The sequence below is a fragment of the Chroicocephalus ridibundus genome, chromosome 9 (assembly GCF_963924245.1).
Source record: "Chroicocephalus ridibundus chromosome 9, bChrRid1.1, whole genome shotgun sequence".
Taxonomy (NCBI): Eukaryota; Metazoa; Chordata; class Aves; order Charadriiformes; family Laridae; genus Chroicocephalus; species Chroicocephalus ridibundus.
The window spans coordinates 38405064-38431675 of NC_086292.1; the positions used below are offsets into that span (position 1 = coordinate 38405064).

The 26612-nt window shown below is 38.4% G+C and overlaps 1 protein-coding gene across 1 annotated transcript in view; it reads left to right on the top strand.

The window, feature by feature from the left end:
* GALK2 (galactokinase 2) overlaps positions 1-26612 on the top strand; it is a 48283-nt gene that overhangs the window by 15545 nt on the left and 6126 nt on the right. Inside the window, exons 6-9 of the mRNA XM_063347044.1 lie at positions 8893-8991; positions 11716-11868; positions 16881-17091; positions 25786-25987. Coding sequence (XP_063203114.1) covers positions 8893-8991; positions 11716-11868; positions 16881-17091; positions 25786-25987 — 665 coding nt within the window. The remainder of the gene's footprint in view (positions 1-8892; positions 8992-11715; positions 11869-16880; positions 17092-25785; positions 25988-26612) is intronic.

Here is a 26612-nt window from a genome sequence, read left to right on the forward strand (position 1 = left end):
TCAGCTTTGTGTTTCATGGTAGGAATTAATGAGTACAGAAAATCACTTAGTACTTTTGAATAACTAGATTTACTTGAAAGATGTGATGATAGTGTTGCTGTCCAAAATGTTAAATCTTGTCGTACTAAGTTCTGTTCAGCCACCCTAACTTTTTTTCTGTTGCTCAAGACCAGGCAGCAGTGCACGTACTTATTGGGAAAAATAGATCAAAAGCGAATAGGGTTTATTTAATTTAATGTGAAATGTTGAGCATAGGAAGATGAATTATATTTGGCTCTATCTAGACTGAGAAAAATCTAAGTCAGACAGAATGATAAATAAAGGACCTAAATCTAATCTGTAATGGTACAGTGTCAATTGGCTTCAGTTTTCTCAAACTATGGCTCAGATGAATTTGAGTGTGGGATTTTCAAAGCATTCAGCGTTGTCCTGTGTTTAAACAGTTACAATACCTGGTAATATCATCGATTTCAGTGGGAGGATAGGCCAACTGGAATTCTTTCTACTTTGTTTCTGAAGCCTCCATATAATAAGGAAAGGGCTTTAATTGAATACTTTGCCACTTCCTAATAATTTTTCTGATATGCAATAGGGCTTTCATACCTAGCTATCTGGCAAAAATAATCTGTGAGTATTCATATTGATAGTGCGACTTTGAGTTGCCTTATGTGTAGTTACTCTAGATGGAGAGATTTCTTGTAATAAGAAAATTAATAACGTGTGCTGATAGTACTGATTAGGATTATTTATAATACTTCTGCATCAAAAATGTTTGATAGATAGGTTATTTATATGAGAAACTAAATTGCTTACACAAAGAACAGTACATAGATATTGTATTTTAAAGTACTGTTAAAATTGAGAAATGTTAATTAAAGTTCCCTTCTCCCTGTGGAATTAAAACCCAGGGTTCTTTAACTTGTTAAGTTTAACTATGTGTGTTTGTAATCAAGGGGAAACAGAGAGAGTACTTTGGAGCACTGGTAATCAAAGGCCATAATCTCTCATCAACCAAATTGATAACCTTCTATTTGAGCATGTTAGAGGGCAGACGAAGTCAAGCTAAGATTGCTGTGCTTATGAGGACATCCAGATACTATCTGACAAATATTTTCCCATTTTGGAAAAAAGTAAGCATAATTACCTTGCAAAACATATATGAAGTTTAACTAATTGGGATTTTGTGTGCAAACTGGAAGCAGATGGTAACTTTCAGCAATCTATTCCCAGTCAAGAGCAGCTATTAAAAATAAGGACATTCCTGGTGGTAAAAATAACCTCAAATTGGGGCATCATTTTATACCTTAATAAATGAAACATAGTGACTTATATTCCAGAAGTTATTTTTGTACATATATACATAGGTATAAAACATGCACAGATTGAAAAAAAAAATCACCATCTAACTAGGCTTTAAATATGCCTTAAGTGATGGAGAATGTTTTCTTCTTACTGTAAAATACTCATCTTTATCTAGAAATGTTTCTTCTCCATTTTCAGTCCTACGTGCTGTAAACTAAACCCTCTAGAATTTCACAGAAAATCCACACTAAATTTGCCATAAAATGACCATTATTTGTTGTAAAGGGAAGCAGCAGACTAAGTCTGACATTTCAGATTAAACTGGCCAAAATGTTAATGAATGTGCATTGGGGAACCATTAAGGTCTTGCCGTAGAGAGAGTAAGTGTACGCACAGGACTTTTGGCCCAACAGATATTTGAATACTCCAGTTACTTAAATTTGCATGCTGAAGAGATTTTTGGCGCACTGAAAATGACAGTCTAACAATAACTCATATTAATGAATGTATTTTCTTCATGGAGCTTCCCTTTACGAACAATAAAATTAAAAACAGGAAGAAAATTGTTTTTTGATTTTCAAGATTAGCTATCGCTACTCCTGCATTGTTATATAGAGAAAATCTAGCACGTTTAACTTTGGCTGAAGTGAACTTATATAAAACCATGGAGGCAGCTGTAATTTAATACTATCATTTTATAGAGAAGGTTGCTTTATTTTGGCTGCTGTCATTCTGGATTTGTATATATCAAGTTTCTGGGTAATGTAGGGTGAGCTGTTCCAAAAAAATACTAAGCAACACTAATTCTGTTTTACTAACAAATATTTCCCTGTCTCCTACTCACTATTTGTCTTACTCTTTTAAGGGGTTTAATCTTACACAAGTTTACTTCTTTAAAGGTCTATGGGAGATTGAAAGGGATTGATCAGTGGTATGGAACCTATTGACAGTGACAGTTATATAGGGACAAATTCTGTCACAGTTTACATACTGTCCAGACCCGTTGCATGAGTGAGAATCAGAGCAGTTGGCCCTTGGCCTCTCTGTGAGCAAGGGGACTATTAAAGGTGAAACTTCCTTATCTGTGCTCACTCAGATAATTCTTTAGGTTTCTATTTTTAGGAGATTTTTTATAAGTGGTCATCTGTTGACTTTCATTATTCCTCAGATACCTAAATGCCTTTGTACGTTTAGGCCTTCATGTTCATTATCAATAACATGAAACTGAGAGAAACCAAAATAAATGACGAGGCAACAGAGAATCAAATGAGCTGTATTGGGTGGTTCATAATCTATTGTGCTGTTAAGTATCAGGGTATGGATGGCCAAATATAATACAATGTTGGATTGTGCCTGGAAACAGTCAGAAAAATATTCTTTTATCAGTTCTTCAACGTTTTTGAAAGACTAAAAATACTCAGTTGAAAATCAAGCCCTGAGTTTTAGGCGTTTCATATTGAAAAGTAAACAAGCAGAGAAAAATACACGCTAGTGAAAAGTATCATTTTACTGAAAACCCACTTTTTCCATTAAAAATCCCAAACAAGGTAATATGATGCAGAGCTATTGATGAATTCCTGTTACAAGAAATCTCTCCATCTAGAGTAACTGCATATAAGGCAACTAATAATAAAAAATCACAACCCTTCTTTGTCAGACTAAATTATATCTCCACTAATATGATTTCCCAGATTAGACTTTCTGCAAACTGGATAGGAAATCTTGTGGCTCAAAGATAAAACAGTTTTAAGTGGTAGTAATTTCTTTCTTTGTAACCCAAGATTGACTTGCTCCTTATCAGGGAGAACCTTAAATTGTTTCAAACAAAAAGCAGAGGTAGTTAGTTGAGCTCTTAGATCAAAGGCTAGCCTAGGTCTGCACATGGGGGCCAGTTGCCTGGTAGACAAACTGGTAAGCGCTGCCTACTGCAATAGGATGCATTCTGAGCAGACTTTAGAATTCAGCTTCTGAAAAGGAACAGCCTCAAAAAAAATACGTTTTGTGCATTGTTTGGTTTAGATTTTTCCAAATGCTCCAACTAAAGTTGTCTAAAACCTGAGTTCAGTTTTGAAATCCTTGAGAGACAGCAGCTTCCTTAAATAGATTATTACTTCACATAAACTTCTTCATGCGTAATTGCTTATTACGCGAGTGAATTGTATGAACTGAGATTCTACTCCTAAAGATGTTGCTTTATATTGCTTTAGTTATGGATATTCTCATTTAATATGTTGTATCTTTTTTTGTTGAATAAACAACAAAAATGTTAAACTTACTTAATATATCACATAACTCACTGATACTAAACATCTCCCATGGAAGCAGAGCCAACCTGGCATGTGTACTTGCCAACACATGTAAAAGCACTGCTTGCGTTTGTATTATCGTATTGGGTCTGGCATTCAAAAGTTGCAATATTTAGTTTTTCTTGACAGATCACCAGCAAGACTTCAGGGTTTAACTCACCTACCAGCTACTACTACTGTCACGTTATGCTCATCCATCTCCCGCCTTCAGAGGCTGAACAGACCAATTGTACAAAATAGCTCAGGGTATTGCTAGACTTTAGATATTTAAGTTTCCATCCCAGCTTCCCTGATTACTGTCACTCATCTTTACAGACCTCACTACAGCCAGCAGAAGGGAACAGTTTGCTTCAGCCGTGCCACTGCCAAGCAGGTTTAAACAAAGGGGCTTTGCAGGGGAGTGGCTGATGTGGTCACATAATCTCTCCTGTTGACTATGGTGTCAGGATGGTAACCTCAGTGAAAAAGGTGGAATAATAGTGCTGAACTGGTTGAGGTTGCATTACCATATGGCTACATCAACACTATTTAACACGCATTTTATGTGGCTCATTTGCTACATGAAAATAGCAAAAGATACAGTGAAGTTTTCTCCAAGGTAGTCTAAGAAAAGCGGTAAGTCTGCCTCTCTCCTTTCTTACCAACCAAGATAGTTACATTGAAAAAAGATTCAAGGAAGAGCCACATGGATGATCAAAGGTACAGAATGACCTCCATAAAAGTAAGCTAGGACTCTTTGGAAAAAGGCACTTGAAGGAGGAGGTGATAGAGGTCCATAAAATGATGAATGTAATTGATGGAGTGGATAGGGATCAATTGTTCATTGCACCTCACATTATAAGAGCCAGTAGGTATTAAATGAAGCTAGTCAGGTGCATGTTAATAATCATCAAAAGGAGATGGTTCTTCACCTGACAAGTTGCAGAAGTCCTTGTTACTGGATGTTCTACATGGTAAAATTTTGAATGAGTTAAAAGGGAAGTTCATATGTAAGAAAGCCATCGTTGGTTACTAAGTGTGCAGGGTTCACATTCAGCTCAGGAAACTCTTTATCAAAAAATAGTGTTCTGAGGGAATATCATCTATACTTGGCCTTTGGTCCCTAGTAAGAGCACACTTTCAGGTACAAGACACAGAACTAGAAGTAGCATTGGTTTGACCCACAAAGGCTGCTTTTATGCTTATTCCAACCCAAGTCTTTTAATGAATTTTAGCTAGCTGACAACCCCTTACTTACTCATGGACATTATATGCACTTCCCTTCTTGGCTAGGGTTTTGGGGTTGGTTTTGGTGGTTTTTTTTCAGAGGGCAGTAGCACATGTGGATCACAGAACAGTTGCGAGAAGAAAATTTTTGATTCATCTGATTAGTTTTTTTTTCTAGAGTCATAATGCTACTGTTCAGACCCATTTTTACTTTGATTTTAGTATCATTTTGTTCTAATTTTCATTACCATCATCTTAAAAAGACTTAAAACCCACCCTGCAAAGGTTTCCCTGAGATCATGTTATTTAGAGAAATAAGCCACCATACAGGAAAATAGGGAGGTTTTTGAATTCTCATTTCAGCTTTGTGACTGATTCACATGACTTTGAACAAATCATGTAAATATCTGTGCTGTCTCTAAATTGAAGATAACAGCAGCCTTATAGGAATGCTTTTAAAGTAAAGTATGTAAAATTCTATGAAGACTTAAATTATGATTTATTAGTGTTTTGGAAACGCTTCTTTAGGGATGGAAAAAACATGCTAATGAGTCTGGGATTGTACTTTGAGCCCTGCCGAGGAGTGTCTGGCCCCCTCTGACCTACCTGTGTGGCAGGTGATGCTGTGGCATAGCCTGGCGTGCGGTTCCCCTAAATGTGGCTATGAGAATCCTCCGAGTTACTTCTCTGCAGGAACTGCAGTGCAGCCACGAGGAAGAAGGTGTTGTTCAGACATACATTTGAGATGTTGCCAAATTGTGCGGTGAAATCTGGGATCTGAGAAGCTCCGTATTTTTACAGGTGAGGTATACGCTGCTGAGAGATACAGATGAGCTTCTGAGTGTTGCAAGTTGCATGGAAACAAGGCATTGCTCTGAGATAGGCAAAAGTTATTTCCTTTTATTACATGGTTCTATTACATGGTATTTAATGGTTTTCCTTAGAGATATTTTCTGTGGAAGCCTAAAGTCAGAGAACTTGTGTAGCAAAATGTGTTTTTTTCAATTTCTAGTAATGAAGTCACACATATTTATAGCATTATCATCTGAGAATCCCAAGTAGCAATTACTCATTACAAAGAGGGAGAAGATACTCCTCATTTTATTGAGGAAATGGAGCCACGATGAATTAAAGGGACTTTCCCTGAATCACAAGAAACTTTATGTGGAGCTAGAAATTGAGCCCAGACCTCCCGACGTTCAGTTCACTGTTTCAGCCATATGACCATCCTTTTCCAAGTATCAAATACACTCTCCAGTTTAGTCTTCACATTAGTTTCCAATGCTACAATTCAGTTCCTCTGAACTTTGCCCTTTCAGTCGTTTTAGCGAAAAGGCAAACATTTGCCCATTTGTCTCAATAGTAAGTAGAAACTGCTTTCTATACAGATGACGATTTCCTCTCCATTCACATGCTTCTCATCCTACTATTAGAAGGCTAGCTTGTGTCAGCAAGGGCCTGTTTAAATTAGAAACCAAATAATGTTTCAGGGATGCCTTGGGCTGTCTTGTGGAGAGGGTTCTTCTCAACCCCTGCCAGTTACTACTTGGTGGTCCTGCCAATCCTTGCTGAGTTTCAAAACAAAAGTTGCTCAAGCTCGAAGAGCGCTGTTAGCCCAGCATACGCAGCTGGACAGCTGGTGAGCTGGGACGAAGCAAGGCCCAATGCTTAACCAGGCACAATTCACCAGACCATGTAAAGGGACAGGGGAGTGGCACTGTCCTAATTGTTAACATTCCTCCTCTGCAAGACTTCTCCTGATATTTATTTAATAAGCCCAGTCTCATAAAGTCTAAACGATTTAAGCAATCAAGTGGTAGCTGATGTGTGTATGGAGATGACATGCAGCCAGACTAAGCGAAGGGTGAAATGCTTAATTTTGGACTTTGCAAAACTTTTCTGGCAATTGCAGATGAAATACTACCTCAGGCAGCTGTGCCCAAGGGTGGAATATACATCGTGAGTACTTCAGGAGCTGTACTTCAGGCCAGGTTTGCACAGCCACAGCGCCTAGTTAAGTGTGCATGACCAGTGTGCTGGCGCGCTCTTTTCCGCCAGTGTAGAGAAGTTTCTGCTGCTGCCAGTGAGTAATATTCATGAACTCTGGTCTGATGTTTCCTGCCAGTGGCTACAAAAATTTAGGGATGTGGTGTTCTCTGTTCTCAGAGGGGTGAAAGGCAGGTTCAGCAGAACTGGCTGAAACATGCTGGCATTTCCACATCCCAGCAACAGATGTTTGTAAATAGGCGTGCCTTCACATGTAGAAAGGAGTGAGCATCTAGAGACTACTGCCTGTGGAGGTTTGTTCTTTCTTTTCTGTGGAGCTGTTGCTGAGTATTTTATCATTAAATGGGAAAAAAAAAGCATCATTACATTAATCAGCATTTCATTCAGAATTATTTCCAACTTGTAGTGGAGCAGGGACTGGATGTTAAACTCCCATTGACAGGATGAAGAGGTCTAAGATTCAAACAGGAAATGGGACTGCTTGGAGTGGATGTGGGACAAGGGAGGAAAACCGAATTTTGATGAACTGGATCTTCAGCAAAAGTCAAACACAGGGAGATGGCTTTTGTTAAAAAGAAATAACACCAAAATGTGTGATGTTCCTATACTTTCTCAAGAAAAAGAAAAGAAGCATTATCTCTGTTTCAGCTTATTGAAACTCACAAAGGAAAGGCAGCGCAGAAAAGGGGAGTATTTTTGCTGATAGTACTTTCTATGTTCTCTCATTAATGGTCGTTTTCTTGTGAGTGGTCATTTACCATGTCTGACTCAAAGAGATGCAGTCTGCATAGTTTTAGAGTAACTTTGTTAATGTTCTTTTGATAACTTCTGCTTATCAGCCTAAGGCTTATTGGCCATAACTGCATTGGGAGCTGAGTAAATTGGTTGTTAGTGCATTTGCAAACAGTTCAGCCTGATTACATTGATCTAAGCACCAATTTTACAACTTGTCTGTTGTGCCATTACAGAAGTTGAGCGAGCAAGCAGGCAGGCACCCTGCACATACCTCTCTCTTAGGATGGTGATTTACTACCTCTGTCTGCTGCCTTTTACAGCTGTGGGCTGGCTAATGTCCCTGCCTTGCTGGAGAGCTTGTTTCAATCCTGTGATGCTACATCCTTAGTGAGGAATCCAAATCTGACTCTGCCACCAGACTGAAAAATGGACTGTGGCTTTTCTAAAGTTCTTTTCTCATCTTCCCTGTGGTTACCTTGTGCTTAGAAAAGCAAACTGGTAGGGGTGATAGTTGGTGGACGTGGATGCTTTCCTTTTGACCTGCTTCTTTTTGACTAGTCTTTGTTCTTCGACCATTCTCCAAGGCTTTTCTTGTGTTTTCTTTTGACTTGGCCTGATGGATGAAAGCTTTACTGTAAATTATTATTTTTGACAGTTATGATAGTGATATTCCACCCTCCCATAATATCCTCTGATCTGCAGGTATCAGAACGCACAAAGATATGCCTAAAATGTCACAAAAGAATGTAAATCACATATAGTTACAAATTAATTCAGATAGACAATGTAAGCAGAGTACAGTATCTCAAGGAGAAATGACAAGCACCACGGATAAGAGTACCTACAGTGAGAAGGGGTTTCTGAGTTAGGTTCAATACATAATTTCTGATTATGGAGTCAGTGCATTAAAATAGTATAAAGTAACAACTTGACATTTTTCTGTAATGTGTAAGCTAGACATGCATTCTGTAAGATGCATATATAGGTGGATTCAACTAATAAATCAGCAAAATATTGGCTATTGGGATGGAGGGGTGTGTGGTAAATGAGAAAGATGGGAGAAGGACAGCTACAAGAGTTGAGCGTCTAAACAAGGATACTCTGAAAAGCATCTGGCTGCGGTGGGTCCAGTGGAGCCAAAGTAGTTGATTCTTTTTTGCTTCAGAACAAAAGGAAAAAGGGGCCACTTGGCATCCTGGTTGATACCAGATTGCACTACTTGGTGTGTGAGAGAGTTATTATCATCTCCTTTGTTTTGTCAGTAGTTCATATGTAAGCAGTATAAAATATCATATTTAACCTTGGCTGAAGATTCGCATGTTAATGTTTTTTTCAGGTGGAACTTGCAGAAATTTGCACAAAGAGCGAACGTTATATTGGCACAGAAGGTGGAGGAATGGACCAGTCGATCTCTTTTCTGGCAGAAGAAGGAACTGTATGTGTTTCTTTGTAATCTAAACTAATAATGTAATATTCATTTATGTAAACAAAAAATATCTTCATAGGCACCTAGCAGACAGACAAGAAACTGGAATACCTTAGTAAGCAGTATAAGCACCATTGATATGCAAATAAAACAGGAATTATATGTGTAAACTTGTGTACAGGAGTATGACAAGTTTGAAGGAATAAGATCATGAAAATGAGAAATGGCAAAAAGGAGCAAAGAAAAGATGTGGGGAAAGACGTACCCTAGAAGAGCACCAGGTTCCACACTATTTGGCTAATTCATTGCTGAACTTAGAATGTTTCCCATATAATGAAATCTGAATGGTCGGTATGCCTTGTATTCAGTGCAAATGAGATAATTATTAGAAAAATGCTTTCTTGAAACTTCTTATAACCAAACAGTTCTAGGAAGTTTTGCCAGGTCCAGTTACAAAGACAATGGAGATTATTTTTTTTCCCAGTTTTGCTAATTCCAGACAATTCTGTGGCTGGATTCTGATGTAGAAGGCATTTAGCTGTCCTAAACATGGTGACAGAAGGTGGACTAGCAATGATAAACAGGACCTGCCAAGTTATGCATGAGTCCTTGCAGTGGAATTTACAGTGGAGTTCACCCACTGTCCCAGAAGGTGCACAGGACTGCGAATGTTCAAACCTAAAACCTATCAAAATACTTTTATTGAAATGAATGTAGTGTTTCATAACAACCTTTACTTTGCTTATAATTGTAATGTTATATCTCTACAGCTTTTGTTCCTTAATGCCGTATCTTGGATGAGCTTATCAGAAAATAAGCTATTTCCTAGAATTACACCAAACATTTAATTTCATCATGAGACATGTATTTTCAATTTCACATCACCTGTACCTACTCTACACCTCTCCTTCACACTTTATACTGTTAGTAGTAAACAAACAGGTACATGAATGCTGAAGCAGCATATTTTCCTGGCTTTTCTGACATGTAGGGGTGGTGATCAAAAAGGCAAAGAAAATGTTAGAAAAGATGAGAAATTGTGAACAAACCAGAAAATATCCTTGTATCCCTGTACTTGCAGCTGAATGCAGTATCTGGCCTCCCATCTCAAAAAAAAAAATAGTACTAGCATGAGAAAAGTACAGTAAAGGACACTGAGGTTGATCAAAGCTATTTTTTTATATGCGCATGGACTGAATAATTTAAAACTTCTCAGCTTGGAGAAAACAAGTATCTTTGAGGGTGATATTTTGAAGTTCTGTAAACCCCTGAATGGGTAAGAGAAGGTAAATTGAGAATTCAATGTTTTTCATAACTGAAGAACTAATAGAAACACAATGACATTAGCAAGCAGCTTGTTAAAAACAAACAAGGAAGTTTGGTTTGTTTTTTTTCCAAAACATTCATTGTTAAATTGAGAAATACCGTACATTGTGGAAGGCAAAAGTTTAAAAAGGGTTCAAAAAAGACCTTCTTGGATACACTGATCGAGTATTAGCCTATTTGTAGCTATTAAACATAATAGTCTGGTGTGTCTTCCAGTGTAAGTATAACCACTGTAATCTTTGCTTATGGGAAGCTGGAAAAATACACCTGAAAAAAGGATTGCTGTCTATATGTCCTATTTTTATATTCCCTCTAAATATCCATTTATGGCTACTGTCAGAAATAGGACACTGGACCAGCTTAGTTGTACATTCTGGTCTAATGTAGCAGTTCTTAAAGGGTATATTTAAATGTAAGCAAGACTATCAAGACTTGTCTGTCTTGATAGTAATTTTGTGACGTGGTCCAGAATCTCAATGGCAGGGAGTAACACACATGCTGTACATAATGTACAAGCAGATTTGTCATTGTTTATTTAGCACTCTAGCTGCTCAAGGAACTCTCTGGGGGTGAACAATGCCAAAACCAGTAAGACGTCCCTGCTTGCAGAGTTACAGTCTATTCTAAGAAGCCGAAGCAGGGCACATGATTTACAACTTATCCCAATGAAAAACCAGATGTGAATTTAATCTCTTGATTACATTACATCCTGAATTATTTAATTAATGGATGCCTAGCTTATTCCGTGAAAAGGTCACAAAATGTTGGGAACGTCTTATGCAGCCCGTGTAAGGCATCTGTGAGGCAAGGCAGCCTCTTCTGTCAGAAGGAAGGAGACAGTAACTACATTTTTATTTTATATATTTAGTTTTATTTCATTTCTCTGTTTGATTGTCCATATGTTACATGACCGCTGTCTCCAGTCAGCCCTAAGATTTTGCTACTATTCTGTACCTCAGTGAACTAATCTTGATTTAGTGGAAAATCAGAAAACTAAGGGGGAGATGGACATTGGTGGGGGGGGAGGGAATGTGAAGCCCCTTGTTTCTAGTGGCACGCACATTAGCTTCAGCCAGGCCTGGTACTTTTCTGTAGATCAAAGAAAAACTGTTGTCTTAAACAGGCAAGAAAAATAGGTTGGGTGGGGTTCTGTGAAATGCTGAAAAAACCCAAAGACTTAATGGAAACATTTTAAAATCCAGCTACACGGGAAAGGTTTGAAATGTATGTGTAACTTGGCCAATGAGGTTAAACCTCTTTTCTCACTGTTTCATGTCAGTTTTCTTTCCTTAACTGTCCCTGGATTTTCAAGAGAAAAAACATGCAAATTTGCATTTGATTTATAGAACTAAGTGCACTGTTAGCTAGTAGTAAATTAAAACTAACCATTCATTTTTCTTTCAATAGGCCAAGTTGATAGAGTTCAGTCCTCTGAGGGCAACTGATGTTAGACTTCCAAGTGGAGCAGCGTTTGTTATTGCTAACAGTTGTGTTGAAATGAATAAAGCAGCAACTTCTCATTACAATATTAGGGTAATGGAGTGTCGTCTGGCTACAAAGGTAACGTATGGCTTATGTCAGACTCTAATGAAACCTTCATCTAAATATGTGCTTTTTTCCACTTCTGACCGATCGTGTCTTTAACACCTGGCTAGGTGCTACTTTAAGTAGCATTTTTCTTTCCAGAACCAGACACCTCCATCTCTGCAGAAACGGAACTCCTGCTGAGTTTAATAGAATTGCAAGGACTGTGCCCTTATATAGAAGATTATGTGATTTAGTTCTATTCAATTTATTTTGTATTCTATTTCAATAAAGGAAATAAGTCTATTTTTCAGCAAAAAAATTTCTCAGTTTATAAGATAGACTGTTTCTAATTAAAGCTGAATAATGACAAATAATGGAAAGCAACCAGTGTGGTCACATGTTTAGATGTATATATGGCACTAGATGTGTATTTTGTAGGATTTAGAGGACATCAAAGCTACTAGTTGGAGGCCTGGAAGTAATAATTGGAAATGCCGAATAGCAGCATGTATGTCAATGTAAAGTTTAAAAACAGACTTGAATCGAAACACAACATTTACGTTGTGCTGCCAGTTTACAGCTTGCATTTATCTCTAAAATTCTCTGGAACTTGAACATGAAAAATCCAAGTTCCACTTTAACTCTGGATTTTGTAGATCATATGTTTAGGAATATGTAGATGTAGGGTTTGATTTGAGTTTCTTATAGGAATACGGTGCGTTTTTCGTTGATTAGATTAAGTGAGGAGTGGCATAAAGATTCACTGCAGTTACACCCAACATAGTGTGCTGTGTGAAAGAACAGAATTTGGGTCACAAAGTTTAGATAAAAGTTTTCAAAACAGCAGTGTGGAACCCCTTGCCACAAAACATTTGGCCAAAATCTGAGCAATACTCAAAAGTACTTTGAGCATCTGTTAGCATCATAAGTCTATGAAAAATTGCCATAGTTAATGCTTAAAAAAAAAAAAGTTAGATGATCAAATACTGACAAAATGTAATATAAAATACTGCGTTGAGATATTTTTTGAGGAGGGAAGCTAAACTTCAGATGACTTTTAAAATTTGCTTTAAACTCAAGTATAAAGAACAGCTGCGTTTTAGGTGTATATATGATACGGTAAAAATAATAGCACCAATGACCATAGTTAAAGCTGTTGTCACTGAAGTTAATAAAAAGATTCTTATGCCATTAAGAAAATCAAGATAAGGACCTGTCTGTGTGTTGGTTCTGGTATAACTGATAAACCTCTAATTTAGAATAGTTAATTGACTAAGTGTGTATTTTAGGAAGAGCTTCTTTTGGGTTATTTTTTTGTGTGTAAGAAACAGAGAGCCTTCACAGATGAGCTATACTAAAAGGCAAACTACAACGAGCGTGTTAAGCGGTAAGACCTTTTGAAGTATTGTTCCATATACCAGATTTTGTGAATTGAATCAGTTTTCTAAATTGCTTTAAATTACGGATCGTGTGCAGTAAACTGAAAAGGTGGTAAGGAAAGATGACATTTTTTTACATTCCTGTTAGCTATGATGAAATCCCTAAAAAGGTACCTTTAGCAGATGCTTGATTTTAAGGAGACTAACAACATACACCTGTCTATTTTTAAACATACGCTACCCAGATGGAAAGTTGCACACACTATAAAAATATGCTGAGCCAGGAAAAGACTGTCTTTAGGAACAGGTCACAGTGGGGTGAAGGAGGGCAGATATGTAAGTGGAAGCAGGGAAGTCTTTTAAGCACCATTAAGCTAATGGAACTATGAAATAACATGCTGGGCCTCACAATAATGCTTTAAAAGAAATTCTCATTGGTAAGTGCCTTAGGATAGGCTTTTTTTTTTCCTTTTCTGCTTTAGGTTATTCTAGAATTTCATACTGTTTGCAGAAAGCTCCATGTAAGTAAAGATGCCAACACAACATATCCCTGCTGGCATTAGGGTAGAACATTTTGTTGTCAGTCTGTCCTGCAGCAAGCGAGATCTTGATCATCCTCACAAAATTATCTTTCTCAGGTTCTTTCCCTTCCCTTCTGGACAGTCATTCTTGTGTTCTTTTTTTTTTTTTTTCTCTATTCTTGTTCTAGCCTCAGAGTGCTTTCCTGTACTCCATTAAACAATATGTTTAAAGATGCTTACGTTCTGCAGAACACTTGCAATTCCAAAGGAAATTAACTTGTACTTCATGCTTCAGAAAACTCACACAGTAGGTGCTGCAGGATGAATGTGAGCATTAGTGAATGCCGTGCTCTCCCCTGCTTCACCGCGTGTGGTTCACTTCACTGTCAGCTAGAGAGTGGTGCCAAGAATGTCTGCAACTGGAAGGCCGTATAGTTAATCAACTAATGTTTGTTAAATGTGCAAAGATGCTCAGATGACGTTATAGAAATGTGAAGTGTAAGAACATGATGTTGCTATATAAGGACTAAGTACTCCTAGTCAGACTTACTTTTATTTATATTTGTCCCTTCATTTACTAAAGTAGGCTTTCCTCTCAGTGACTTACAGTTCTCTCCAGTGTGCCTGTGTTGAACAATGAAGGACAATAAAGCCTACAGATGCTATATCCTGGCAGTTAAGAGCCAGCTGGAGGATGTCCACGTCTTTCATCCATCTAGTGAGACATCATCAAGAAAATATCCAACTGTGGGATCAGTATTGGGATTACTTTTGTACATTAAATAGATGGGATTTTTTCCCATTTCTGTTCTGTGTCCATTACAATTTAAGCTGCTGCAGTTAGATTATTCTCAAAAACCATTTCTGTTTGCCCATAACATTTTTCCCAGCGCTGTCAGAATTGAAACTTTGCTATAAGCAGTACAGACAAAGCCCTGCCCACTGGCCTGATGGGGTCCGTTTCCATTTGGAACATTTGATCTGTAAAACCCCAGCATAGGTAGCTCATCTGAAATACAGCATCGCCTTTGAAGCATAGAAATGGGAACAGATGTGACAATACACATGACATATTTCTACAGGGGATTATTTATTAAAAAAGCAAGTAGAAATAGAACGTTACATTTTTAAATTCTTAGTTCTGTTTAACTGCTAGTAATAAATTCTAGGGGATGCTGAACGTTAGGATTAAAGTATGAGGAAAAAAATTTCCATTCATTTAGTACCTTGAAGCAGATTTAAGAACATGTCACAAACATGCACCAACGTAAGAGATACTGAGTATTTAAGTAAAACAAATGAAGCAATAATTGTTATTCTAACCTATCAATAAGTAAGCTAAAATGCAATAATGTAAAGGCTGTAGAGTTCTAGGTACTCAGGGCCTTTGAAAAACAGGCCAGAAGTGACTTAATCAGTCTTTTACAAGATTTTCTCACCCTGATTTCTGCATTAGCCACTAGACAGTGCTGCTTCTTTCTCTACCACTGAACATACAAAACTGTGGTTTAGATGGCGACAGAGTCATATGATTAGGATTTTGATTGGATTTTGTTTGTTCTGCTCTACTAAGCCTCACATAAATCTTAGCAAGTCACTAGATGGCACCAAAAGTAGTTAATTTTTATATACTGTAATAAAGCAAAACTGGAAAAGCCCTTGCACAAGCACTGTTGGAGGAGAGCGGGAGGGTAAGAATCTATAGCAGATAGCTGGGCAGCAGATCTTCTGCTTAAACAACCAGTTTCATGATTTAATTTTGCACAAAGCAAAGCAAATACTTTTCAGGTATATGTGTGAATCCCATTAATTTTTTAACCCAGGAAGTTAAATGGCTTTGCTGAATCGAGATGTAGATGATTCCAAACCAATCGCACTCCAAACCAGTGTTTATTGAAAGAATAACAAAACACACCGAGGAAAATCTTGGCCCTGTTGATAAGAGGTTTTAATGCTGATTTGAATAGGAAAAGGGTTCATTCCCTGGTCCTGCTGCACTGGTTTAAATTCTCTGCAAACATACAGCCTGAACTGGCATGCTGGAAGCTTTAATCTCAATTTAAATGGTGCAGAATTGGAGATGTGTCAGGTACTTATGAATACAGTAAAACAACATCGGTATGTACCTGCTAATCTGTGCCTTACTCTGTAGTAATCCGTTGAAATTAAAGGTGGTATGTCAGTAGGATCCCACAATGGCCACTTAATATTTTTCTGTAGTTCAAAACATTAAAAATATTCCTCATGAAAACATGAGGAAAGCTGCTTTACTCAACCATTTTCATTAGGCACATAAGAGCATCAACACATGTAGCAACCTTCCCGAGAAAAGCCTCTTTGACATATTTCCTTTTAGGATTCTAGTGTGTTGAAACAACTACTGTCAATTGCCAAAACATCACAAAGATACACGAAGTGTGACATCATTGTCTGGAGTGGGAAAACCAGATACGGCTATAACTAATTGGCATCATAGCAATCATGTAGGAACGGAACAGATTCTGACTAACACATCATAATCTTCCTGTAAGGCTCAAAACTTCCTTTAAATCGGATGTTAAAAGAATGTACTTAAAATCTACTTTAAACTCGTAGAGATTGAGAAAGGTTATGGTTAATTCTCCCACACAAGTCTTATGCCCACTTTCATATTTTTAAGGCTATCATGAGAAAGTGTTTTAATGACAAGCTCAAACGTTCATCAGAAAACTCCCAGAGCATATTGGAAAGGTCAAAAAGTTTTAAATGTTAGATCAAATTCTAACAGTACAGAAACAGACTTCTTAGGGACTTTCTGTGTTACAATATCATAGCATTTGTATAAGCAATTGTCTGAATGTGATTGTAAAAGGTTAATAACTGCCTGAAGTAACAACATCCATGGAAGAGGATAAATCACTGATTTGGTATCACACGAGTAACGCCAATCAGACAATATCTGATTTGAGGGAAGAATTATCTGTCATTCACAGACCCTTTATAAAGAAATGTAACGATTATCTGCTGTGTACTGACAGAAAGTAACTTCTGATGGTTCCCAATTAAGAAGTGAAAAGAGCAAATGGGTCTTAAAGGTGTTTATGGACAATTAAAAGTTTTAAACAGGAAGGCACATTATTTTCTGTTTTATTTTTTTTAATTTTAGCTTCTCTCAAAGTCAAAAGGCTTGGACTGGAAAAAGATGTTGAGACTCCATGATGTGCAAAGCAAGCTAGGAGTTAGCCTAGAGGAAATGCTGACCATTGTCGAGGAGGTATTACATCCTGAGCCTTACAGCACAGAGGAAATTTGTAAATGCCTGGGAATTAGCCTGGAGGAGCTCCGCTCTCAGATCCTTAGTCAAAACACGCAAGATGGTAAGCATATATGAAATGGTGGGGTTTAGTGTACAATGTTTGTATTATATAAAACGTTTATGTATATTAATAAGTAGTGCAAGTGGAAGTGTTGCCGGAATACTTCCCCGGAATCTTGGGTGGCAAGTGAGAGAATTGATACCACTATTTTCATTCTAACTTTTACCTTAAAATACAGCTGAGCTGTTTCTAGAATGGTAGAAGTAGCAGATCGCTTACTCTTTTAGATTAGCCTGTGCTGTTTGAGAGTCATCTCTAAATAACCAGGTTTTATTCTAGGGAAAAGTCTAAACTAGGCTTCCTTTTTAGGCAATAGCTCTAACAAACCCAAACATTTTGGATGGTTACAGCATCATTAAAATGAATCCTGTTTGCTCTCCTTAACTGGTTTTAAAGGCCGGCATAGATGGCGCTTGCGTTTCTGGTTTTGAATTGATAAATACATGATCACTTCATAAAACATGCACTGGGCAGCAAGCCTTCTAGGTCTTTCCTGAGAAAAAAAGTTCTGTCACTATCAATATATTTTATTTTCTTTTAGGAAAATGTTGATGGAGGTGAACAATTTACTATTTAAAGTATTTCCCATGTATTATAGCTTATGATTATACCATGCAGTCATGAGAATTGGCACACATGGAATGGATCCTGGATGCACATAGTAGGGTTGCTAATAATACTGCATAATAGACCATTTATGAAATAAATAATTTGCATTCGTAACAGGTTTCCAATTGAGATCAGAATCTTTCTTTAAGAACTTAAAATAATCCATACTTCCTTGTTTCCATTCTGTAGCCTTAATACCTCTACTGTTTTGTAGCTGAATTATATCCTTACCAGTCCCTCCCAAGACTGCTTTCAGGGACGTATATAATTGATGTATATAAATCAGTAACATACCTATGTATACTGATGCTTATAGTTAAATAATCTGTATATCTGTAACGATGGTAAACCACATCAACCAAGGACCAGGTCCTGAATCTATAACCTGTTTTGCACCTCAGTGGTATCAGAGAGTACACATCTTCCTGTCTAATTACACTGCCAGAGGGAACCAGGATGGACTATGATATCTTAATCTGGCTCTTTATCTTCACAGAGAGTTATGATAACTCTGTGCTGTAGTACATGAGGAATATACTGAACCGCAGACCTGCACTCTGCAACATTTTCATGGGAAACTACATGCTGTAAATCTTTTACGCTGTCCCCTTACTCTCCCCTTCATGAAGCTGTACAAGACTATTAACTTACAGATGTTTATACTCCTTGTACCTGGTTTACAAAACAAAATTCTACAGTTCTGTAGAATTGTATTGTTTATACAGGTTATTTTGATTTTTTTCGAACACTAAAGTCTGGATAAAAAATTTAAACATAAAAGCTATAGAAGAAACTCAAAGGAAATGTTATACTGTGCCTCTGAATAGCATTTGCAGATGTTTGCTGAACAGAATCTCTTAAACTTACATGACCATGATTTCATTTGATAAGGCCAATTAAAATGGGTTATGCTGAAAGCCTCTTTGCATGTACAATATAAAATTAAATAACAGATTTCTGTAAAACTATATGCAAAGAAGAAACAAGACAGACAAAGAAAGAAGGAATCTAAATCCACTGTTTGTTTTTGTTACACGCTAAACAAATTACATTTTATGTTGGCTTTGGAAAACCAGAGGCTGTTTGACAAAAATATTTTTCTTATTTCCCCTCTACTTTCCCACTGTATTTTAATGACAATGCGCGGCTTCTTCATGTGAGAGAAAACATACCGACAAATAAGTAATCTCTGCAGAGAATTTCAGAATGTTGTTGAACTTCTTTGTTCAACATGGAGAACGAACCATACCATTTAGGGTATCTTTCTTCCTCAGTACACATTTTATCAATTTTCTGATAAAATATTATAAAGCAAGGTTAAATTATTTGCATGAGAATTACTATTTAGATCATTTGCTGGATTCTGAGTTCTCTCTGTGGCTGAATACGAATTGTCAGTAGTTTTATTTTTTTGTATTATTCAAAGCCCAGTGATAGTTACAAATAATGTTTTTTACTGGCACTGTATCTCACATTTAAGGATCTGAAAGTGCTATGTAAATATTATTTTGGCTTTAATTTTAGCTCCCCCCCTCTACTCCTCCAGTGATGGTACTGTATACTTACATAGAGTTTTATGTGTATAAGGCTGACCAGATAAAAACTCCACATCCCAAAGGAAAATGGTATGGACAGGCTTTGGGCGAGTCCCAGGGCAGATCTGGAAGCACACAGCAACTTTGCATCCCTTTTATAAGCAGGTACTCAAGGATTACTGCAGTTCCCCACTGTACAGCCCACTTGTTCCCCAGGTTTGGAGAAGTACAGATGGTACATAAAGCCTCTCTAAACTTCTTGCAGTTGTTCCTTGGCCAACTCAAATCCTGAGTTTAAATCTCCCTTGCAAATGTTTACACATGGATTGCACTTGTGGCTTCTGAACATCTCTAGAAAAAATAATATTTATTACTTTCTGAGGTGCACTATGCCATAATTTTGGCTTGGACTTGAGTGCTTCACAGAACATTTAGTGTGTGGTGATTGTGGGACATTAAGTATTTATAAGCTTCACCACAAAAGGATGTTCTCCTGTAAAACAGGATATTCCTTTAACCATGAAATTTTTTTTTGCCTTCTTAAATGAGGTATTTTTAAACCCATTTTTCCTTTTCACATGTAAAATTGTAACCTAATTTTGACATTTAAACCTGGGAATGAAATCACCAAGGGAGGAGCAGGCATCCATTTGCTGCGTAGATTTGGCTGTTTAACTGCCCTCCTAATTCTAAATATGTGCTGTAGCTTCAATGAGTGGTGCTTGAGTAGCCTTTCATTCCCACTGCCAAGTAATTTGTATTAATGGTGATCTCAGTGCAAGAACAGTTTCAGCTTTATTTGCAGAGGCAGGCATAGGTGAAGGTGGACTCTCAGACGTTCTGTCACAAAGCTTTGCCACGTGCATTAGTAGAGTGCCCTTGTCTTACAAGAACAGAAGTCACCTCCAAACTGGTCAACCTAAGAGCACTTCACAGCTTGAGGGTCCAGGTGCCTACTCCAGCCTCAGCCTTATCCACATCATAGAGAAATTTGGGCACCTTCCCCTTCCACAAAAACATCATTTACTTGGGATGAGCCCCAGAGCAGTGGCCGCTGCAGGCCAGCTGCCTGGAGGATGCAGGCCTTTGGGATGTGCCACAGGTTAGGCACAGGCACTGCGTGGTCTAGGTTAGTTGCAAAAGCCTTGTTAAAGCTAGCATTCCTCTGGAGTAAAAATCACTTTAAACCAGTAGTTACTGCAATCTCGAAGCAGGTGTCTGCTAAATGGGTCACTGAATCCAGTGATGCCTCGTCCCCTGGTTTATTTTCAGAAAGCCAGATTGCAAACAGTTACTTGAGCAGTCCCAGTAGAGTAACTGTTCCCCACTTCGAGTAGGGGGTTCACAATCTGGCTCAAATTAAAGCCATCTGGCAGCATTTTCTTATATACGTTATAAGCCAGAAACCTTCACCCTCATCATGTTCAATCAGCGGGATGCCTAACAGAGAGGGGTACTATTCCACATGAGTAATGGTGGTAGAAACTGTCCCCTACATGATTTTGCATCGGTGAGTTTTTCCTGTTGTAAATTTCTAACAGTCCCATCAGCCATATGTAGCTCATTAATCTACAGTGAAACGTATCTTAAGAAGCTGCCAAAGCAACTAGAAAAAAAAATATATAGCCTGAAGAGGTTGGTCTTTAGCTAAAGGTCAGATAGAATTGTACAGGAAGCCTCTAAGAAAGGAATCTGCTGAAGTTGAAGTTGTAACAAATATGAGTTGCTGAGAAGCCACAACATTTAATTATAAAGAAAAAAAATCCCTGTAAATGGAGTGGACAGGTTTGCACAATTTTTGTAAAACTGAAATAAAAAATATGAACATACAGTTGAAAACCCACAGTAAACTTCTCTGTTATATTTAATTAACTCACAGTTTTATGGGACTAATAGCCCAGGATTTTTGTTTGGTTTTAAGAGATTTTATATGGATTGGACAAACTTTCATTAATGTTAGTCTGCTGTGTCTTAACAACTTGGAAGGTTCTTGTTGCAGTGAGAGCTATTAGTGCACTGGAAAAAGTCCCCATTTCTTTCACGGGCATTTGATGGTTTGTAAGTGAATTGAATCTACCTGTTCATGGACGTCATTACAGAGGAGCAAAGCAAGGGTGCAGAGAATCCACCAAGAGGCAGCAAGAGTCGCTGACATTGTCTGAAAAATAGATAAGGACTGATAATACAAAGCCATTAACAGTGGAGGAGATTCCTTATAGAAGACTCACTGTGTCCTCTTTGAAACTTCAGAAACACAGTTAGTGAGGCTGTGACCTGGGAGGTGGATTAACTGCTCCAATGGCAGGTTGAACACAGGTGAACTGCGTTAAGAATTTAGTGACAAAATGTCACTAAGAGCAGACTCGGGTATAGGTTTCCTCATCCTCCTTAAAGTTTTCTTTGGTCTCATTTTGACTTTTCAGCTTTACTTTAATTTCTTCTGAGCTGTGTTTCAGTCCATAAAAGGTATCGTTCACCTTCACTTGAGTCCACAAGAAACAACTTCTGCGTGCAGCTGATATCATACAAAATAAATCACAATCTCCATACCGTCTTTTCAGAAAGGGACAAAAGAGACCCCGAGATTCTGATTGTGCGACTATGTCTAGGTCTAAAAATCAAAGAGTTCGCTCTTGCATGGCAGTGAGCTACGCAGAATGGGGCAGAGAGGAAATGCGTAGTGGTTTTCAAAGAACAGATTTTGATTCTGGTCAGAGACAAATCAGCCCGAATGACGCTACGTCATTTCAGACAAGCAGAGCACCTGAACTGGATATTGCACAGATCCTCTCATGGAAGAAACATTACAGTAGACGTGCCCTAGACAATTGCCCTTACGTCAGTGTGGCAGCCAGCTAGTTCCATTGCACCAGAAGTTTTATGTTCCCTCTGGTCACCGGAGAAGTGGGTACCAGAGGGCAATCCAGGTCTTGGGTGGGATAAACGGATTCTTAATCTGCCCTTTTCACTGACACAAGATGGAGCTGAGGGTACCTGGACCCCTACTTTGAAAATAAATTTAAGTGGGAGAAACCAGCTCTTTACTTACATTTTCAGTTTGATTAAGTACCTAATTTCCACATGCTATAATAGATTTAAGGATCCACATGCTTTTAAGAGCCTGTCAATAGTTCCCTGCTTTTTTGCTCTCCTTTGAGCACCAGAAAGGGTGAGACCATGTTACCCAGTCCTCTGCAACACTGGAAGGTTTACTGTGGGGGCTTCAGTTTTTCCTCTTTCAGAGCACTCCAGCCCTAGCTCAGACATCAACTAATCAGTCATGTGCGCTTTGGTTTTGTTTCTTTTAACCGTGACAGGGTATGGCTTAGAAAATCAGTCCTTTTTAATTGTAAAAAATGTGGCTGCATGAAGCACGCAGATTCTGATCAGTTTCTGCGCTCCTCTAAAATCGCAGCCTCCATAGCTCTTCGGCATTTCCTATTAATTCAGATTTAATTTACGTGGAGCTAATATACAGGCTGTGATATAGCAAGAAGATTCCAATATAGATGTAATTTTTGGAAATATGTGCGCTCTGCTATCTTTTATTATACGGAGATGGTTAGTTGGACTACCCATCCAAACAGAAGAGATACAAGATGGTTTCTCTATTACCAGAAGCATTTGGTGTTGAAAGCTGAAAATATGTGAATCATTTCATTATTTTAGAATAGCATTTAGAGAGTACAGAGGTGTTTGCTGTCCTGAAGATAACTTTACCTAAGCAGTACACTGCCAGAGAGGAAAAGCAGACTATAAAAGAAATATTTTTTTATACACAAACATAATCTTCTGAAATAAAATGCTGCCCACAACGAGCCAATAGCTGATGTAAAGATACCAGCCTTTAACCAGTACTAATGTGGTAAATGTGCACAAAGGAGTCTGAAAAGAAGGTAGAGCCACTCTTTCTAGCTCAGGAACTGCCTGAAGGGATTGCTTTCACATCGAGAGAAAGCCAGTGTCAAGGTAGCAAATTCTCCCCTACACGGCGACTCTCCTGGCAGTGAATGCTGTCAAGGACACAGCTCAGACCTTTTGGCTGGCGGCCAGCAGCCAGAGCACCCATTCCAGTTGCCAATTCATAACGCGATGAGCACAACACAACCCCAGAGATTTTTAAGGTAATCTGGCCAGTAGAGCATTGCTCTACCAAAGGGTGGTCTCCGAATCAATCACAGCCTTTGGCAAGTCTGTTGCCTTACAATTGAAACCAGACATGTTTTCAGTTCATTCTTTGGGTTACTACTGTTCAATGGTGATTTACAAGAGAGTGTGAGCTATGGCAATCTCTCACGCAACTTTAGATACTCCCTAAACGAATGCACATTTAGAAATCTCCTTGCTCTAAAACAATGGCTTATAAGAAAAGAATATTTAAAGAGAAACAATCCTTAAAAATAGGCTAAGCTGCCTTTCTTCAACATTCAAAAATACTGAGGCATTGCTCTGCAAAACACAGTGCAAGTAACTCCAGCAGCAGCAAAGTCCAGTGGGGTAAAACACATCTCTAAATGGGAAACCAAAATATGCTGTTCTTGATACTCTCAAGGAGATGTTTCAGGGGGGCACTCAAATTTCTCATTTCTGTCCTAGTTTGAAATGCATTCAGAAGGCCTTTCAAAAGACACCAGCACAGCGTTTCTCAGTAGCAGGCTGTATTGAATTACAAAATAAATACCACCAGAAGCAATATCACCGGTAGCAGAACACTGCTATGGTCAGTGTTTCTCTATCATTTTAGACTACTCGCGTCTCTCTCAGCACAGTATTTTCAGCATTTACGGTTGTGATTTACACTTACTCTGGAAAAATAAAAAGGGAGTATACAAATGCTGATGAAGTTTTAGTCTGTAAGGGTTGCAATCTGGAATATACACATGAGAGACTTAACACTGGATGCAGTTTTATTTCCCAGTCTTTCAAGGAAGATTTCTACATACGCTTGCAAATGTAGGTTGCTCAAATCATAAGAAGTGGTTCCAGAACTTGGCTGTCTCCACGGAACGCCAAGGGGGAGCTCCATGTGTCTGGGTCAGATAGCGAGTTCTGTTTTAAATACAGGGCTTGTCTCTCTTCTCCTTTTACCTCTATTTGCGCATTTCATCAGCCATTTTAGAAAGCAAGAGAGATCAGAAGCTGAAATGAGGAGAGACACCTTGCTCTGAAGGAGAACTCACACATAGAAAGAAAAGGAGGGATGTTTGGAAGGGCTCTAACAAGAGTGTGCTTGAGTTGTGAAGAAATAAAGAAACATACTGCAGTAGGTGCTCCACATAGGGAATAAAGTCCATTTGTCTAATATTTACCACCCAAACAGCTCAAGCAAACCAATTTAATCATAAATTAAATGATGTCATGCATGCTTCTGGTGAACAATACTTCCTCAGTAGCAGCGATGATACTAAAGCAAACAGAACTATATTGGGAGAGAAAAACAATGAACTACAACATGAGCTTGGGAAAGGCAGATAAATTCTTGGATATTAGTTGCAAACCAAACCCTCCTGTAAATAGGAGTAGCTTGAGGAGCCTTTAACCACAGCTGTCCCCTTCCTTTTTATGTCCCAGACTCAGCGGAGGTCTCTACCCCAAGAGCCACGCAGGCTTGGGCACCTCCCGTCCCCCCTTCCCAGAGGAACTGCTTTCTCAGGGCGCAATAGAAACATTTTAGCCAAAATCCTTGCACTCTCCTGTCATCTCAGTAGGTCAGTGCTAAGCAGTACCTGTCTGGGCTTGACATCCCTTCACAGCCACGCAGGTGGCACTGACACTCTGGCTGGTAACACTCCCCAAAAATAAACTCTGAAAACCAAACTGAAAGCACCTGTGCTCGTCACTGTATCTTCAATCTGGTATTTACAGTCAGGGTGAACCTGCATCATTGTGAAAACACTTGAGAGGGCTTCCTTACCTGTGCACCAGGAAATACGGATAATAGCATTTTTGTAATTCTGAATTTAAAAAAAAAAAAAAAAAAAGTGGTTGCTGTTTTGTGTGGTTTGGTGGTTTGTTTTTTTTTTTCAAGAGAAGGTCTGTTGGCGCAGTCAGGTGATTAGTGCAGATTCGGCTGGGAGCACTCACACACAGCACCCTGGGCCAGCAGGTGCTGGCTGGTGGCTGCCTGTAGGGCGCTGGGTACCTTTCTGCTGTACTCGTGGCTCAGTTTTGCTGGTATTTGAACACCTGAAAGCTTTAGATTAATGCCCTAATGCACATTGCTGCTAACTCTGGAACTTGCGGCTTGCCTCTGCAAAGTAAAAGGAGAGACGGGGTCTGTTCAGTGGCATGGCAAAGAACCAGAGCACGTGCATGAAGTTATCAACACCAAAAAATGTGTACATTGTATTTTGATGAACTCTAAATACTGTTTTATTAGGGCTTTTAAAGAAGATGTAGGTGAGCTTTTGCAGAAGACTTTTAGCCTAGGGAGTTCTAATATAAAATGTAAATTACTAAAAATATATAATGTTACTATGTTTTTGTATGTTTCCTTCTGTAGTGAATGTTAATGGATAACTGCAGTACTTAATATTCTCATTTTGTTTAGTTTCCACCTTTAAGTTATACCAGCGTGCAAAGCATGTGTATAGCGAAGCTGCCAGAGTGTTGGAATTTAAGAAGATCTGCAACGAAGCACCTGCCAATGCGATCCAGCTGCTGGGAGAATTAATGAACCAGAGCTATATCAGCTGCAGGGAAATGTATGAATGCAGCTGTCCTGAACTGGATCGGCTGGTAGACATCTGCCTGTAAGTTTTGACCACAAGGAAGAGTAATCGCCTGTTGAGAATATTGTTTGAATTGATGAGAAAATATGACATCGTTGGCTATTGCAATTTTAAAATGAAAGTATTCTTGTCTCTTATTACAAAATTAATCTCCTGCAGGGACATTACATGGTCAATTGTTTCCCTACTGACATCTGTGTAATACTTTCAGATGAAAGCTGCAGTTTATGGCTTTATTACAGACTTTGCTTTTGGACTGACTCATCGTCACAAGTGTTACGTTAGACTGTTGGCTATTCTTTTTTTAAGTTGTAGAAGAAGTTATAACTGGTTTTCTTAAAACATCCTGTTCCTTGTTCTCTCTGAATTCTGTTACTTTTTGTGTATTTCTTAACCATTTCAGAACTGCCGCCATGGGAATTTCAGGGCATAAGCAAGCTGTTCTACATTCTTAGGTTGCCCTGGAATCATAACGGTATATTGTGAAATACCACTGCATTTTTTTCAGTTCAAAAAATATGCTGTCTAGGCTATCAGATAGGTTGGGCAGCATTTCACCGTTTGAAAGATGAGTGTGTTAACTGTTAGAATGGCTAATGCTCTGCTTCTCTCTGCGTTGTGTGGCTGAGCTTTCCTCACATTATTC